The following is a 19,012-nucleotide window of genomic DNA, read 5'->3' on the forward strand; positions in this document are numbered from 1 at the left end:
TCATTAAGGAATAGGGGGTCCTTTTACGAAGGCGCGCTAACCGATTTAACCCGCCTTATCCCCTCTTCTACTAAACCGCTCTAGCAGGGAGCCATGCTGAATGGCCTGCGCTGCTCCTGACGCTCATAGAGTTCTTACAAGCGTGGGGAGCAGCGCGAGTCATTCGGCGCGGCTCCCAACACTAAAACCGCTAGCGCAGTTTGCTAGCAGAGGCCCTTAGTAAAAGGACTTCTCGATTCTGTATATGGTACCTAAATCTGGATGCCCCAACAAATGAGCACCAAGTGCTATTCTATGAGTTGGGCACCATTTATAAAATACTAGTCCCTTTGGCGTAGTCACATGATTACGTTGCTTTCTTGGGAACGGAGAGGAGTTCAAGACATTTCTTCCTTGCCTGGACGGGCATTCCAACGAGTTTGGGAGCCCTTTTGGTCGACACTAACTCCGGTGGCTCGTAGCCGCCTGCTGAACTGCTAGGGTCTTGGTATTATCTTTTTCTTTGCCTCACTTTATTTGGCATCAGTGAGAGTGGGGGAGGGTGGGGGGGATGGGATGGGATGGGTTGGGTTGGTGGGGTGGGTTTCCTGGATTTTGTGTGCAAATCCATTGTTGTTCTATGTTCTTGCTCCTGAGTGTTATATTTCTTGGTGCTCAATAAAATATATTTGAAGATAAAATAGTAGTTTCCAGGAGATCTACAATAATCGCGCATTATTTGAATATGCGCATCGTGGAGAGATAGGTCAGAAAGTCCCTGAGAACTGGATTAAGAATCACTATAGTAGAATGCGTGTGGATAGATGGGATTATTCCCAGCTGGAATCACAACTTATGTAAATAGGGAAGACCAGGGGAAAGGCCTCCTTTTGCGTTCTATAAAAAGAAAACACTAGAACGAAACATTTATCGCACAGGACAGAAACTGAAGGCGCATACTTCTCTGAGCGTTCATCTCCACCGGCTGATATTTCACCATTTTGTTCCCGCCGATCCGTTTCAATCTTGCAAAAAAAGTCTGCGACTCCTTGTTGCATGCTCCCGTGGGGGTGTCGTGTATGTCGGATTCGTCAAAAACGCTCTCTTCTTCTGTCAGAGAGGGGGAAAGTACAAATTAGAATTCGGAAAGCAGAACGGTTTGCACACTGCAGCGCTTGGCGTCTATACACCACCTTCAGCAGTGCAACCAGTGGCGTAGCGAGGGGAGAGGTGCCCGGGGTGCTGGCACTCCTCCCTTGCCCTCTTCTCCAGCCCCCTGCTCCTTGGATCCCTTCCTTACCCCATACCTCTTTTAACTTTCCCGGGGCGAGCAGCATTACTAACTCGCTGCCCGCGTCAGCTCTCCCTCGGACGTAACTTCCGAGGCGCGGGACACGGACATGACGTCAGAGGGAAGGCTGACGCTGGCATGAGCGCCAGCGAAGAGATAGAGGTACGGTGGGGAGGGTAGTGAAGGCATGCGTGCGGTGGGGGGGAGAAGTGAGAAGGACCTGAGGGGGGGGCAGAGAGCAGAAGGAGTATGGGCGCCCTCACCAAGAAGGCGCCTGGGTTGGACCCCCGTGCTCCCCATTATTATGCCACTGAGTGCAACCTCACAAGCTTACAAAATCAGCCAAAGGGTAACAGATTGAACAGGAAATATGGGCAGGAACATTTCACAATGATTGCGGCTGACGCAAACGAAGGTGCTTGCTCGACATTAGAGGTGGCTGAGGTGGCTAATATGACAGCCACTGAGGTGGCTAATATGACAGGAGAAATTTAACATTATCCCCCCTCATTCTTACATTTGGGGTTCTTTTACTAAGTGCCCTTAGCACACCCTTACGCAGTTCTTTCCGCATGCTATGGCCATTGTTTACTGCAGCTGTAAAAATGCCTTTTATGCCTTCTTTTATATTAATGGCCTTGTGCTGTTATCATTACTGCCTGGCCATTTGTTATTGTTTTTTTTTTCACGCATGCACTTGCCATCACCCATTTTGTAGGCGGTAAGGCCCTGATTCTATTAAAGACGCTTAACTTAATTAATCAGCGCCAATAACAAGCAATTAGCACTTTATAATAGGCTACAATCAAAATGAATTGGGTGATAGGTACCTACCACTTTTGGGTAGATACCTAGCCAGGACACACACCAGAAAGTGGGAATGGTTAGGGGAGGATTGGGGACATATCATGGATGTGTTTTCTGGGTAGGTGCCGAAAGTGGACTTAGGCGCTGGTATTTAGGCCAAGAAAACCCTGGCATAATTAGGGGGAGCCTAAGATTCAGGTGCCTACTTGTGCTTGTGTCCACTTCAGGCGCCAGTTGCATAGTAAGGGAGGGGGGAGGAGTGGGGGGGGCAGTGGGAAGGGGAAGATCTGCCATTTTTCAGAGTAAGCATTCCTCTGGCCAGCCTTTCTTCATTCCGGGGAGGGGGTGTGTCGGGGTGGTCTTAGGTGTGTGGGCCTTCTGGCTCTGCTGATCAGGGATTCCCTTGCCACGATCAGCCGATGGCAAGGGCTCCCTTGATCAGGCAGGCGCGATTCTGTAACTGGCGCCGGTGACATGGGCGCCGGTTACAGAATCGGGGGGTAAGGCGTCTGTTTTTACAGACAGACGTGATTCTGTATCGGACGCTGGTATGAGATGCTCAGTCAGCGCCCTATACAGAATCTGCCCCATTGCATCTACATTGTATCTATTCCTATGTAACAAAAATTCTCCTTAATTGTGACCCGCCTTGAACTCACCTGGCGAAGATTTGGCGGAATATAAGACCACAAATAACATAACATAAGACAGGTGAACATGTCCTTTCACAAGTTTCAAGTTTATTTAAAATTTACTATACCGCCTACTCAAGACTTCTAGGCGGTGTACAAACATGTCATAATAATATACCAGTAAAAGTATAATTTAATCTAAAACAGACCAAGGGAAAAGAACAATTCAAGGACAAAGACGAACAGGAACAAGAGGAAAGAAGGGCGAGGAACTCCAATTGTTAGAGAGAAAAGCAAACACTTAAAAGTAAAACCCATAAGGTTGGGGAAATGATGCTAAAAGATTTTTCTAAAAACTAAGTCGTCCTTAAAAGGACAGTTTAGGTTACAAAGGCATCGCGGAATAATGTCTTTAGCATTTCCTTAAATTTTATCATTGATGTATTATCCTGCAAGTAATTAGGGATACTGTTCCAAAGAAAAGGAGCACTTACAGAAAAGATCGTGTTCCTCATTGTACTAATGTGTTTCAATGAGGGAACAGTGAGAAGATTATGTGCAGTGGATCGTAGGTCCTTGATTGATTATAAGGGATAAGGAAGTTGTTAATAAATTCTGCCTGGCTAGTATTTTAAAAAATTATGTAGGCGTGCATTTGAATTTATAAAGTCAGGTTTCTTATCTAGACCAGGGATAGGCAATTCTGGTCCTCGAGAGCCGGAGCCAGGTCAGGTTTTTAGGATATCCACCGTGAATATGTATGAGATGGATTTGCATGCACTGCCTCCTTGAGATGCAAATCTATCTCATACATATTTATTGTGGATATCCTGAAAACCTGACCTGGCTCCGGCTCTCAAGGACCGGAACTGCCTACCCTTGATCTAGACAGAACTATTTTTTACCCTCCACAATGGATAAATTACGCATTTATATCTAAATGCATAAATCGCAGGAATATCTGTAAATGGATATAGTTATATGTGGATTTAGGATCACGGAATGTCTGCATGGCTTTAAGCCAGGAGTTTTCAGCCCATTCCTCGGGACACACCCAGCCAGTCTGGTTTTCAAGGCAGCCACAATGAATTATGCATGAGATAAACATGCAGAGACCATCTCCCCTCATATGCAAATCTATCTCATGCATATTCATTGTGGTTTTCATGAAAGCTTGACAAGCTTGGTATGTCCTTAGACTGGGTTGAGAAGTCTAATGCATTTTTTCTAGGAGAAAAGGTGCCAGTAACCCCCCCCCCTTGCCCCCAGTGACCATAACATGACACCCCTGCCTCCCTCACCCCCATGATCACAAACCTCCCTCTCCCTGAGCTTACCTGAAAAGCCCTGGTGGTCTAGCACAGTGTTTCTCAACCCGGTCCTGGCGTACCCCCCTTGCCAGTCAGGGTTTCAGGATCTCCGCAATGAATATGCATGGAAGAAATTTGCATATAATGGAGGCAGTGTATGCAAATCGAGAATATGCAGATTCATTGTGGAAATCCTGAAAACCTGACTGCAAGGGGGGGGGAGGTAGGCCAGGACCGGGTTGAAAAACACTCTTGCTCATGCTGTTTTCACAACTAAAATGGCTTCCCGGGGCAGCTTGCATGACTGTCATGGGAGGCCGCAACAACCATTTTGAGGCAGGCAGCAGTGAGCAGGGGTCGCTTATTCCCTGAAGAGGCCGCTAGACAATCAGGGCTTTTAAGATGGTAGAGAGGGAAGCTTGTGATTCAAGGAGCGCCGCTCATTGGTAGCTGTAAAAAAACAAGTGCTGCCAGGAAAAAGATATAGCCTTTATTGGCTCAAGAAAAGCCTCGATATTGGATAGCCTAAAAGCTTAACTGTCTGGGTGTGTTCCAAGGACTATATTTAGTATCAGTGAGAATGTGGAGCAGCACCCTGAGGTTATGGGTTCAAACCCATGCTGCTCCTTGTGACCCTGGGCAAGTCACTTAATCCCCCCCATTGCCCCAGGTACATTAGACAGATTGTGGGACAGACAGGGAGAAGCAAAACAAAAACGATGTCACAACACAAGGGATTTTATTGTAAGTTCCTATGGGAAGTCCCAACTAGGATCCTGGTTTCGGCAGAACGCTGACTTCCTCAGGGGACATTTCAAACTGATAACAGGATATTACAGTGGTATCTCCATTTCAGGTAGTCTTGAAAAAGACCTTTAGGAACGTACTGACAGCCAAACTTTTTTACTACAGTACTCCCCTGATATTCGCAGGGGTTCCGTTCTAGGAACCCCCGCGAATCTTGAAAAACCGCAAATACGTTTTTTTCGTGGGGAAGACTGGAGAGGGCAGCGGGAGAGGAAGGAGAGAGCAGCCGGAGCGCCGGCGAGTGAGGGAAACCACTCGCTGTATGCTCCGACCGCCTCTTCCTGCACTAAAGTCAGACCTTACCAATCAGGAGCTGCGTGTCAAAGCAGCTCCTGATTGGTGAGGCCGGACTTTAGCGCAGGAAGAAGCGGTCGGAGCATACAGCGAGTGGTTTCCTTCACTCGCTGGTGCTCCGGCTGCTCTCTCCTACCTCTCCAGCTGTCCTCTCCTGGTCAGCAGTTCATGGTCAGAAAATACCGCGAATGACCGGGAACATGAACCGCCGACCGCGAATGACCAGGGGGGAACACTGTACACACTTTCGATTCTCACTGAGAGTTCCTTGACAAGTTTCTTTAGAAGTTTGGTTGACAATAATACTTCTATCACTACGTTCCTTAAGGTCTTTTTCAAGACTACCTGAAATAGAGATACCACTGTAATATCCTATTATCAGTTTGGTATGTCCCCTGAGGAAGGCAGCGTTCTGCCGAAACCAGGATCCTAGTTGGGACTTCCCATAGGAACTTTCAATAAAATCCATTGTGTTGTATTGTGACATTGGCTTTGCCTTTCTTTTCTTTTGCTTCTCGCTGTGCTGGGCAAAGGAAGACTCCTCTTTTTTTGTTGAGGGACAGACAGGGAAAAAAATGCTTGAGGATCTGAATAAATTCATGTAAACCATTCTGAGCTCCCTTGGGAGAATGGTATAGAGAAAAAAAGTAAAATAAAATAAATACTAGCTTTATAGAAATGATATGCATTGGGTACACAGGGATTTTGCGTAGGGACAGCTCAGGAACACTGAACTAAAAAAAGCAAGGAAGAATTACTGCGGTAACAAAATCTCCAGGTCCAACAACCAAAGTAATACTTTGTTCAACATCTGGCGCTCCATTTCCTCCACACATGATACCAACACACTCCCCTCCTCTCCAACTGCAGATGATCTAGCAAAATTCTTCAATGAGAAAGTCACTACCTTACGAGGCTCGTTCCCACCAGCACCCTCCTTCAACTCTATGATATCCACCGACTCCAACCCCACTTTAACCGTCGCCAACCACATTCCAGCTGACAGATCCTGGACCGCCTTCGATCCTGTTTCTGATTCCCAGGTCGCCAAACTCTGCCTCAAGTTGAAATCCTGCAACTGTACCTTGGACCCTTTCCCCTCCTACCTAGACGAGAAAATTCCCACACAAGCCATCTCATCTCTCACCAAACTCATAAACTCTGCCTTACTTTCAGGCCTATTCTCTGCAGAAATGGGACACATTGCCCTATCCCCACTATACCATCCAACTATCGCCCAATAGCAAATATTCCTCTCCTGACCAAGTTGCTGGAGTCCATCATTTCCACTCAACTTTCATCCTATCTTGAAAGATTCTCCATTCTCCTACCCTACCAACATGGCTTCAGACCCAACTTTAGCACCGAATCCCTATTGGCCTCATTAATCTCAAAGGTCCAACATCTTCACTTTTGCAATAAGTTCGCTGTTCTTCTTCAAATCGACCTTTCTGCAGCATTCGACATGGTCCATCACGATATACTAATTCTCCAACTTTCTGAAATTGGCTTAAACTTAACAGTCTTAGATTGGTTCTCAAAATTCTTACATTCCCGCTCCTACTTAGTTAACATGAATGGCTCCTCATCCCTCCCATGGAAATCGATCTGTGGAGTTCCTCAGGGGACACCTCTATCCCCGATTCTCTTCAATGTTTATATGTCCTCCCTGAAACTCCTCCAATTGTCCCCCTTGGAAACGCTTTACATTTATGCCGATGACATCCTTGTCCTCCTCGAGACCGACTCTAACCTCACCAATCTCTCTGAGAACATCTCCTCATGTATATCGAACCTCCAATCCTGGGCCCTCACCGTACAAATGAAATTAAATGAGACCAAAACAAAACTACTTTGGCTCGGCCCAAAATTAGATAAGCTACCCACCCTCATCCCTCTGTCCTCTGGCACCACATTGCATCTTGAACACTCATGCAAAGTACTAGGCATCATCATCGATTCCACACTGTCTTTCAATGACTACCTTAATTCCTTAGTAAAAAAATGCTTTATCAATCTTCACTTGTTAAGGAAAGTGAGATCCTGCTTCCATCATCATCACTTTGCTGTCCTCGTACAATCCATCATTCTTTCCAGACTGGATTACTGTAACTCTATCTACTTAAGCCTGACAAAGAAAAGCCTTCACAGACTCCGGCAGATCCAGAACACTGCGGCTAAACTAATCTTTTCAAAAAGCAAATTTGACCACGTCTCCCCGCTTCTGTCTAAGCTTCACTGGCTCCCAGTAATCCTTAGGGTTCACTACAAATGCGCCTGCCTAACCTTCAAGTCTCTACACGGTATCCTGCCTCCCCTTTTTCCACTATCTTGGAACTCCTCTAATCCCAACACCACCAGATCCACTCAAAAATTCAAACTATCCTTCCCCTCTTTAAAAGGCATATCCCATGCAGGAAAACTAGGGACTTCCCTCTCCTTCAGGATCACCGAACTCTGGAACAGTTTTACCACCCCACTTCAGTGCCTGTCCTCCCTCCAACTCTTCCGAAAACATCTGAAAACTTGGCTCTTCTCCAAAATGCAATGACCTCTCCCTCATCGATTTACTAATTCCCTCTAAGCCTCTCTTTCTAAGCCCTTCTACTTTTCATTGTAGTTTCTTTCTATACCAATTACTGTAAACCGTGTCGAGCTCTACTTCTGTGGAGATGATGCGGTATACAAACTTAAGGTTTAGTTTAGTTTAGTTTAGGAACAGTGCCACTGAACTGGGCACACATGGACATTAAGAAAGGGGGTTGTACCTTTCTCTTTCTCGCTGTAGCGGCTGATGTTACTGTTGTCGCTGTACGGTGGCCCAGTGGTGGCAGTGGTGGCGTGGTGTTTGCAGCTGTGATACTGGGCGTTGAGCGTGTTCACGGTAATGTAGACCAGGTGCAGCACCGTCTTGCTGAGATCCGACTCTCGGTAGGGGTACTGCAGGATTGAAAACAAAAATCTGAGTCTCCGATGTATGACTTCAAGGAGATCAGCAAACGTGATATTTGAAAATTCGGTGACGACTTAAAAGTGCGCGGGACAACCGCGTGCCAACAAAGCCGCTAGGACAAATGTGCGCAGGATGTCAGCGCGCCGGATTAAAAGATAAGTTTAAAGCGCTCCCCGGGGGGCCCCCACTTTACTTAGAAGTGTTGCCGCTGCTGTTGGGGGGGGGGGGAAACACCACGCACACACACTTAGAGAGGAAAGTGTAATTTTTCCCTAAAAAGAGGGAAAAATTACACTTTCCTCTGTAATGGGGGGAGGGGGATTCTCCCCAACCCCCCAATGGCAGTGGCAACACTTCTACGTAAAGTTGGGGACCCCCTAGGAGCGCTTTAAACTTAACTTTTAATCTGGCACACTGACGTCCTGCGAGCATTTGTCCGAGCAGCTTTGTCGGCGCGCGGTTATTCCGCGCACTTTAGTCTATGTACCGAAAATTCAGGTTATAGAAAGGGGAATTTTGCCTCCACGGCACGGGTTTGGCCAGGTGCGTGCAAATATTTTCTCATGTGACCGACAAGTTCTAAAAGCACTTTTTTTGTGTAAGCAACAAGTTCTAAAAAAAAAAAAAAAAAAAAGCCGACAATTTCCCAGATTTGCAAGTATTTTTGTGAGCGACGCTCCTGGAATGTGCGCACGTGCTCCGCTCCGAGGGAACAGAGAGGTGTAGCTACGGCAGAGCAAGCCCGGCAGAGTGTCCAGAGCCCCTGCAAAAGGGACCATGTGCCTCTCTGCTTTGGCACTCTGGCAATTGCCAAGGCTCACAGTGGCGTAGTAGGGGTGAGCAGTGCCCAGAGTGGTGGCGCTCCAGACGCCGCGTACAGGTGCCCTTTCCCCGTACCTTTTTAACTTCTCCGGCATGAGCAGCATGCCCACTTTGGTGTCGGCTCGCCCTTTGATGTTACTTCATAGGTGCGGGTCCCAGAAGTGACGTCGGAGAGAGCGCCAATGCCGGCGCGGGCAGCCACCTCGCACCGGGGAAGTGAAAAAAGTACGGGGAAGGCAAGAGGCATACACGGCAAGCAGGGAGGCCAGAGAAGGGGGAGCGGTGCCGTGCCCTTAGGAAGACCGCAGCCCCGCACTCATCTTACCACGCCACTGCGGGAGGGGGGCATCTCAATTTCTCTATCCAATGCCCTTTATTTATTTATTTTTTTCACTAGGGTTACCAGATTTTGCTTTACTGTAGTAAAATCTGGACCTCTTAGACCCGCCCCCAGGTCCACCCAGTTCCCTCCATTACGCCCCAGTCCCGCCCCAGTCCCCTCCACCCCTGCTGCCTGCTCTCGTTGGGCAGGAGGGCATTCAAGCCTGCACAGATGCCCTCCTGCCCAACACGATTTCGAGGAAGCTTTTCAAAACCCGGACAAAGTGCCGGACAGGAGGATGTATCCAGGGAAATCTGGATATCTGGGAGCCCTACCTTTCACTCCTAGTTATGCTACTGGATTTGGGGATTCACAGGTGACGGGACATAAGCGCGACGGACAAAGCCACGCCCCCCCCCCACTTTACTTAATAGCGACCACCACTTTGAATGTGAGCTTTGAAATGCCAAAGCCACAAAAAGGCAGTATACAAGTCCCCATTCCCTTATCTCTAACGCCCAATATTTTTCAAAAGCCAGAGATCTAGAATCACGTAAAGGGAACAGAAACCCCACGTAAAATCCAACAGAGAAAGAACAAGTGGGGAGTTGGATAGAACACTATTGGTCCACTAGGGTTGCCATATGGCTCCAGAAGAAGGAGGACGGATTGAGACCCTCCAGGGATTCAAGACAAAGTTAGACAAGTTCCTGCTGAACCGGAACGTACACAGGTAGGGCTAGTCTCAGGGCGCTGGTCTATGACCAGAGGGCCGCCGCATGAGCGAACTGCTGGGCATGATGGACCACTGGTCTGACCCAGCAGTGGCAATTCTTATGACCTCCGGGTTTTACTTCTACTGAGAGCAATGGAAGTAAAACCCGGATGTCTCAATCCGTCCTCTTTTTTTCTGGAGCCATACGGTAACCCTACACAGGGTCTGCAGGTCTTCAGGTGCATTGTACCAAGCTCACTGCAAGTGGAAGTGAACTATAGGGATTCCCTTTTCTAAATTCAGATAGCGGTGGGAAAGCAGAGATGTTAAGTTACCCATTCCAGACTGGAAATTTTGGGACAGTCCTGAATTTCTGACCTCCTCAACCTGGTGCATTATGAAACTAGCAGCACTGATTTCAATGGGCAAGATCAGGCACTACAAATCCCACAATGCTTTGGGATCTAAGTTCAAAACCAGAACTGGCTAAAAGTCGCCAGCCTGGAACTGGGATATCTCTGGTGAAGCAAGCATTTTATACCTGTGTCCTATTGGACTTTCTCAAAGCAGCTACAAAAAATACCACAGGAAAATATATGTGGACTTCCAAAATGAAACTGGCCCTCCTCCAAACAGCTGCCGAGTTACCCATTCCAGTCCTGGTTTTAAATATGCATCCCAAGGCATGATAATATCCATTGAAATCAATGCTGCAGGTCCCATAATGCACCAGGATGAGGCTGACAGAAAGCCAGGACCTGCCAAAAAGTCTCTCTCTCCTGGAATGGGTAACTTGGCAGCTCTGCCATCAAGTCCCATCCAACTCCTTCTTACGGAGAACATAAGAACATAAGAAATGCCATTCACCGGATCAGATCCTAGGTCCATCCTGTCCGGCGACCCGCACACACGGAGGCCAATCCCTGGTGTTCCCTGCCAAAGACCCTGACCAGTGAGGTTACTTTTACCCACGGTGTAGGCAGTGGGGCAACTTCAAGCTTCCTATTTTTGTGGGTAAAAGTCCATTTTTACTCATGGAAATGAATTAGAATATTACCCTCTCTGTGGCCCTTAGGAGACAGGGGTGGATTATAAATCTGATAGTGGGAGTGTGTGGTGCAGTGGTTAGAGCTAAGCCTCAGCACCCTGAGGTTGTGGGTTTGAATCCTGCACTGTTCCTTGTGACCCTGGGCAAGTCACTTAATCCCACAGGTACATTAGATGGAGTCTGAGCCCACAGGGACAGAGGGGGAAAAATGCTGGAGTACCTGAACAATTTGTAATCCGCATAGAATTGTAGGTTAAGCGGGATATAAATAAATACCTTGTATAAAATGACCAGCAATGCCTTTAACCACATCTGCCGGATGTGAGGTTTAAGAGACCAGAGGGAACAGCGTGGAGGTTGCTGGAAATGGTGACGCAGCTGCGGACAGGTACAGTACTTCAGCACTTGCACCACCAGCGGCAATAGGTGCTTCCCCAGGTTAATGTTATAGTCCATGACCTGAAAGTAAGCAGAGAATGTGGTGAAAGCACTTAGCTTAGCAGAGTTTTAAAAAGAGCAGTCCATAAGCCGTTATTAAGATGGACTTGGGGAGAGTCACTTCTTATTCCTAAGATAAGCAGCGTAAAATGTTTGTTTGACTCTTTGGGGGTCTTGCCAGGTACTTATGACATGGATTGGCCACTACTGGAAACAGGATACTGGGCTTGTGACAGCCCTTATGTTCTTATAGGACAATCAAGCCATTGTGACATCACTGATGAGGCTGGCTCTTAGGCATTGGTGGAATGAGGCATCATGACATCACAATCTCAGCTCTGGAATGTTGCTACTCTTTGGGTTTCTGCCAGATACTTGGGACCTGGGTTGGCCACTGTTGAAAACAGGATATTGGGTTTGATGGACCTTCGTATTTCCCAGTAGGGCAGCTCTTATGTCTTGATCAGTGTTTATTGGGGCCATGCAACACCTTTATGGTTAGGATCCACTTCTCCCCTACTCCCTGCTTGCTGATACCATGTGGGGGCAGAAACAGGGAAAGCTGTGTTCCCAATGGCCCACCCTGTTCCACTGCCTATAGTGCACATGTCAGACCACCGGCTTAGTGTCTGTCTAGAAATTAAAGGGACCAGTGCAGAAAGTTGTTCTTTATTGCTATGTGCAAATGGCCCGAGTACACGGCTTCTAACGCAAGCGCTAAGAGCAATTTTTGCCCACTGATGCGGTAAGCTAATCCTATGCAAATTCAACGTGTGCAGAACTTGTGCACTCATCAGGATAAGTGTACCGTACATGTGTACACAAGGTTCTGCACCCAGGGCAGCTGGTACCTTGCCTGTGTCCAATCACAAAGAAAGCATCGGCGTATGTGCTGGAATGTTATTCCGTGGCTAAATACCAGCCCTGCAATAATCTCTTGAACGTAGCATTTTTGAAATGCTGATATTTACGTGCAGAGATAATTCTTTTCTGATCAGCCCTGTGCGCAGAACCATCACCCGGGCTTCTCTCTTAAAAGTTTGCAGGCACTGCTATGCTCAGAACGAAAAGAAAAAGCTGGCCTTACACCTTCTCAGAATCGACTACAAAAGAAAGAGCTAAAACCTTCTTGCCTTATTCTTCATGCCTCAAATGTTGACCACATCACACCCATACTTCCAGAGCTCCGTTGGCTGCCAATCGACATGCGGGTCGAGTTTAAAGTGCTTTGTTTACGTAACATGTAAGATGTGCACAGAATTGAGTCGGTTCAGCGGATGGCCACCGGGATGGTCTCGGGGCTAAAGGGTCTCTCGAACGAAGAAAGACTGAACAAATTGCAGCTCTATAACTCTCGAGGAGCGTAGGGAGAGGGGAGACATGATCGAGACATTTAAGTACATCACGGGACGGGTTGAGGTGGAAGATGATATCTTTCTTCTCAAAGGACCCTCGAACACAAGAGGACATCCGCTCAAACTCAGGGGATGGAAGTTTCGTGGAGACGTCAGGAAGTTCTTCTTCACGGAATGAGTGATAGAGCATTGGAACAAGCTTCCAGTACAGGTGATCGAGACCCGCAGTATCCCAGACTTCAAGAATAAATGGGATACCTATGTGGGATCACTGCGAGGGTCATACCAATGAATAGGGTCACTATGATATAGACTTAATAGAGCAGGTCAGTAGAGTTAAGGGGGCCAGTAGACTTAAAAGGGTGGGTCAATGGTATGGGCAGACTTGATGGGCTGTAGCCCTTATCTGCCGTCATCTTTCTATGTTTCGAACATAAGAACATAAGAACTGCCATCTCCGGATCAGACCCTGGGTCCATCAAGTCCGGTGATCCGCTCACGCGGAGGCCCAGCCAGGTGTAACCTGGCGGAAACTCAGTCACCCGTATCCCTCTATGCGCCTTTCGATGTTGAAGGCGCTTCAGCTCAACCGTCCGTCAAGTGTTCGTTCTCTTCTGCAGTGGCACTGTCCTTCGCGCGAATTATGGTCTTCCGACAACATTTGTTTAGAAGTTCCGTCATTAGCAGTGGTGAGACTTGCGGGGAACCGCACGTCGATGCGTTCAGTCCGGGGCCCGATGCTGCGGAATGCCCGACTTTTGTCTTTGCGCCAATCTAATTAGCTTTTGCGTTTTAGAAAAGGGGCGAAAACTTTGCCGCTTGAGCACTTCTTTGGTTTGGGCCATGAGACCGCTTGAGTCGCTCTGTTCGTTTTTTTACACTGTGTTTGTCTTGCCGATTTGTATTTGCTTATCGCTTTTAGCGTATTTGGCATGTTTTTCTGTTCCCCGCCTAGATTTGTGGATAAACAGGTTATAAATAATTTTAAATATATAAATAAATTCACCTCCTCAGACCTGGTGTTCAAGTTTTAGTGTTGAGATCAACCTAAAGTCTGCATACTTTTTCACGGAAGCCAAACAGCTAATAGTCTCATTTTAATATACTGTACGTCGGCATCCTATGCATGGATTTGCACAGTGCTATCTTCTGCAAAAAACATTTCTCCGCGTTGTGCAGCCATAAAATGTGGACAGACATCTCACTAAGAGCGCGCTAAACAGCGCACTTCCGCCCTCGCTAGTTTTTTTTTTTTTTTTGCATAAGGGTTTAAGAAAAGGATCTGGATTTCATCATAGACAATACGATGAAATCTTCCGCCCAATGTGTGGCAGTGGCCAAAAAAGCAAATAGGATGCTAGGAATTATTTTAAAAAAGGGATGGTTAACAAGACTAAGGATGTTATAATGCCCCTGTATCGCTCCATGGTGTGACCTCATCTGGAGTACTGAGTTCAATTCAGGTCTCCTTATCTCAAGAAAGATATAGCGGCACTAGAAAGGGTTCAAAGAAAAGCGACCAAGATGATAAAGAGGATGGAACTCCTCTCATATGCGGAAAGACTAAAAAGGTTAGGGCTCTTCAGCTTGGAAAAGAGATGGCTGAGGGGAGATATGATTGAAGTCTACAAAATCCTGAGTGGAGTAGAACGGGTACAAGTGGATCGATTTTACATAGACTAGGGGACACTCGATGAAGTTACAGAGAAATACTTTTAAAACCCAATAGGAGGACATATTTTTTCACTCGGAATAGTTAAGCTCTGGAACGTGTTGTCAGAGGATGTGGTAAGAGCGGATAGCGTAGCTGGATTTAAGAAAGGTTTGGACAAGTTCCTGGAGGAAAAGTCCATAGTCCGTGATTGAGAAAGACACAGGGGAAGCCACTGCTTGCCCTGGATCAGTAGCATGGAATGTTGCTTTGGGGTTCCGGAATCTTGCTATTCTTTTAAGATTCTGAATGGAATGTTGCTACTCCATGGGTTTTGACCAGGTACTAGTGACCTGGATTGGCTTCTGTGAGAACAGGCTACTGGGCTTGATGGACCATTGGTCTGACCCAGTATGGCTATTCGTATGTTCTTAAAGAGAGGTGGGGGGGGGGGGGAGTGGATTCTTGTCCAAGTGATAATCAGAACTAGCACAAAATCTTTAATGAGGTCTTAAGTTCTTTTTACTATTTAAAAGTGAAACTAGCTCCGTTTGTGACTATCCAGACCGCTTAGACTCGATATGCCCTGTTTCAGTGCCACTCTGCTCAGAAAATGTGGGATTTCTAAGGATTAAATCACTGCTATCAGTGTGGTGTGCGATCAAGAGGCTTTTTATGGACACCGATAACACATTAGCCCCTCCTTTTACAAAGCCACGTTATGCTTTTTTTTTATTGCCGGCCGCGGCAGCATTAGCTCTGACGCTCATAGAATTCCTATTTCTGAATTGTGATTCTTAATGGGGAGAGTGTGGTGCATTGGTTAAAGGTACAGTCTCAGCACCCTGAGGTTGTGGGTTCAAACCCACACTGCTCCTTGTGACCCTGGGCAAGTCACTTCATCCCCCCACATTGCCCCAGATATATTAGATAGATTGTGAGCCTGCCAGGACGGACAGGGGAAAAATGCTTGAGTACCTGAATAAATTCATGTAAGCCATTCTGAGCTCCCCTGAGAGAACAGTATAGAAAATTGAATAAAGAAATAGTGTGAAAAGTTTCAGCCTCTGATAACCAGAGCTGGTATTGTGACATCATAATGCCTCATTCCACCAATGCCTAAGAGCCAACCTCATCAGTGATGTCACAATGGCTTGATTATTCCTTACTTGGCTCACTTTTACTACTGAATAAATTCATGTAAACCGTTCTGAGATCCCTCGGGAGAATGGAATAGAAAATTGAATAAATAAATAAAGGCTGGTGCTCCTACAAACTACAGATATATGCAGAAACCTACCCTTTCTCTTTTTGCCACCCCTGTTACCTCACAAAGGAGTGTCAAATGCATTCAGGAGGAAGAAAATATTTTAAAACCATACAAATTTAAACAAAAATTGTGTAAGGGAAGATACACAAAGGCTAGTTTCTAGAAACATAGAAACATGATGGCAGAAAAAGGTCAAATGGCCCATCCAGTCTGCCCATCCGCAGCACCCTCTAGCTCCTCCTCTCCCTGAGCCTGTACCTCGGGTTCTTTGAATTCAGACACAGTCTTTGTCTCCATCACCTCTACTGGGACACTATTCCATGCATAAGAACATATAAATCTAACAACTACCATGCTGGAACAGAACAAAGGACCATCAAGGTCCCAAGCACCTACCTAGATTCCAAGTAGCAAAACAGATTTTATGCAGCTTATCCTCGGAATAAGCAGTGGATTTCCCCAAGCCATCTCAAGAACGGCCTATGGACTTGCTCTTTTAGGAAATTATCTACCACCCTTTTGGTTAAAAAAAAGTATTTCCTTAGATTACTCCTGAGCTTATCACCTCTTAACTTCATCCCATTCTTGCTCATTCTGGAGTTTCCTTTCAATTGAAAGAGTCTCGCCTCATGTGCATTTATGCCACGTAGGTATTTAAACATCTCCTGCCTTTCCTCCAAGTATACAGATTGAGATCTTTAAGTCTGTCCCCATACACCTTATGATGAAGACCACACACCATTTTAGTAGCCTTCCTCTGGACCGACTCCATCCTGCTTATATCTATTATAAATTGAGGCCCATGCATAGATTTGAAAATTCCACCTTAGTGTATCATTTTTCACTTGCTACCAGGAATGCCTCCTCTTGCTATGACTAAAAGTGTTTCTATTGGAGAACCACGTGTGGATTTTTGCCCATATTACATGTGGGCAATTTTCCGAGAAACTATTAATTAAGTTGAAGCACATCTTACCAGCAGAAGCTGCTTTGAAAATTAGCCTTTGAACGTTTATTTTGACTCTTCTGTACTCTACCACCATCTTGTGGCATAAATCAATAGTGCTGCTGCTGTACACTCCCATATCTGTCTAACCCAGTGGTCTCAAACTCAAGCCCTTTGCAGGGCCACATTTTGGATTTATAGGTCCTTGGAGGGCCTCAGAAAAAAAATAGTTAATGTCTTATTAAAGAAATGACAATTTTGCATGAGGTAAAACTCTTTGTAGTTTATAAATCTTTCCTTTTGGCTGTCTTAATAATAATATTGTCTTTTATAGCTAAAGAGACATATGATCAAGAAACTGTTTTATTTTACTTTTGTGATTATGATAAACATACCGAGGGCCTCAAAATAGTACCTAGCAGGCCGCATGTGGCCCCAGGGCCGTGAGTTTGAGACCACTGGTCTAACCTGTAATATTTAGTCTGTATGCTGTATCTCGTTGACCTGTGCAGCCAGTAACACTAAGCCTATACACAGTCCCCCGGATTCTATATATGGTGCCCAAATTGCACACACAATTTAATTAACAAGCCAATTAGCATCAATTGGCGCTATCAATTATTGGCAACAATTTGGATTTAAGTGTAAACAGCGCAAAAACCGAAAATGGACCATGGCCTTGGGAGGGACGTGGGTAAGTCATAGGATCCGCGTCTAATTTATGCGCGAGGAATTACACCAGATTTCAGTGTAAATCCTCGTGCCCACAGTCGATTGCAGATCCCAGGAATATGGGCCGGATTTTATACACGGCGCTTAACTCCTAGGCGCCACTGAACGCAATTATCAATCATCTGCTAGGCACCGCATGTAGAATCAGACCTAGCGGCGACTAAGCGATCTTAGGTGCCAGTAGGCGTTGACATCTTGACACACTTCCATTTAGGCCAGGTTTTTCTTGGCCTAATTGAGTGTGTCTAAGTTAGACGCCTAAAATCCACCTATAATTAGGGTTACCAGATTTTACAGTTGTATGCTATGGGGGTATATGAAATTTTAATAAACGTAAACATAAGATGGTAAAATCCGGACCCATGGCCCCACCCCCCAGGCTGCCCAGTTCCACCCAGCCCCACCTTGTTCCACACAGCCTTGCCCCCCCCTCCAGCCCCGCCCCCTCAACCTCAAAGCCACATCGGGGGTGAGTCTGCGCATGCGTGACGCAATGACATCACAAGCATGTGCACGACATCCCCGCGTTGTATGCGCCCATGCGCAGATGCCCTCCCGACGCGGTCCCGAGCTGGAAACTTTTCAAAGCCCGGTCAAAGTGCCAGGTTTAGAAAAGCCGTCTGGATGCCCAGACATGTCTGGGTAAATCCAGAGGTCCAGTTGCCCTACCTATAATCCCCTTAGAATTTGACCCCGATCACACCCACTTGCTGGTAGGTGTCTCAAAGTAGACGCCTATCTTGAAGTGGTAAACGCCTTCCGAGTTAGGTGCCCTACTGGCTAATTAATTTTTATGTTTGGGGTTTTTTTTAATGGCACTTTCGATTAACGGCGCCGATTAAGCCAATTAAGAAAATTAAGTTAGGCGCCTAGATCCGCTAAAGAGCTTTGATCTAGGCGCCTAATTTTAGGTATCATTTATAGAATCAGGGCAATAGCTCTCAACACACATTTATTTGGGTGCCACAACTGAATCAAATCCTGTATCTCTCTCATCTGTGGAACCAATGTTCTTGATGTAAAGTTTGTTCAAAAAGCAGAAAATGTCAAAATGCAAAGTAGCAAATCCAGTAGTTGACGTAAATAATAGCAATCAATGGTGGCCAAACCACATGAGGTCCAGACCCGACACAGTCCGTGTTTCAGCAAAAAAGTGCCTTCCTCGGGGGTCCTGTGTGGAATAAATGAAATATCGAATGCAGAATATGTGCAATACAAGATGCAAGAAGGTGTGTGCAATATACTACAGTATAATCTCGTAACGGACTCGCTTATAACAGAATATCGTCTATAGCGGATGAGGTCCTCTGGTCCCGGCCGTGCACCTTTATGAACATGCAGACTTTCGCATAAACAGACAAACAATTTGGTCCCCAGAGCCGCTTTTAGATGTAGTTTTGTTTGGCTATAACGGACATACAGGCTCCGCCTACAGGGCACGTGGCGTGCCGGTGATACAGTATCAAAATGCAGCCCAGAAGAAAATGACAGATTATTTTTCTTTCCAGGACAGTGCGACATAATGCTTTAGAACCTCTTTTAGGGTTCTGGTTTTGCAATCGTTTCGTGCCATACCAATGTTTTGCTGAGTTTTGTTCTTGATGTTGCTGATATGGTTGTGCAGTGACTGTTGTTCATTG

At 46.2% G+C, this 19,012-nt stretch overlaps 1 protein-coding gene across 1 annotated transcript in view; it reads right to left on the reverse strand.

Annotated features, from left to right (window-relative positions):
- UNC79 (unc-79 homolog, NALCN channel complex subunit) overlaps nucleotides 1-19,012 on the reverse strand; it is a 298,085-nt gene that overhangs the window by 123,721 nt on the left and 155,352 nt on the right. The window contains exons 29-31 of the mRNA XM_033953271.1: nucleotides 11,257-11,439; nucleotides 7,889-8,060; nucleotides 940-1,089 (exon numbers count right to left, since the gene is read on the reverse strand). Of these exons, the coding sequence (XP_033809162.1) occupies nucleotides 940-1,089; nucleotides 7,889-8,060; nucleotides 11,257-11,439 (505 nt within the window). The remainder of the gene's footprint in view (nucleotides 1-939; nucleotides 1,090-7,888; nucleotides 8,061-11,256; nucleotides 11,440-19,012) is intronic.

The sequence above is a fragment of the Geotrypetes seraphini genome, chromosome 7 (genome assembly GCF_902459505.1).
Source record: "Geotrypetes seraphini chromosome 7, aGeoSer1.1, whole genome shotgun sequence".
Taxonomy (NCBI): Eukaryota; Metazoa; Chordata; class Amphibia; order Gymnophiona; family Dermophiidae; genus Geotrypetes; species Geotrypetes seraphini.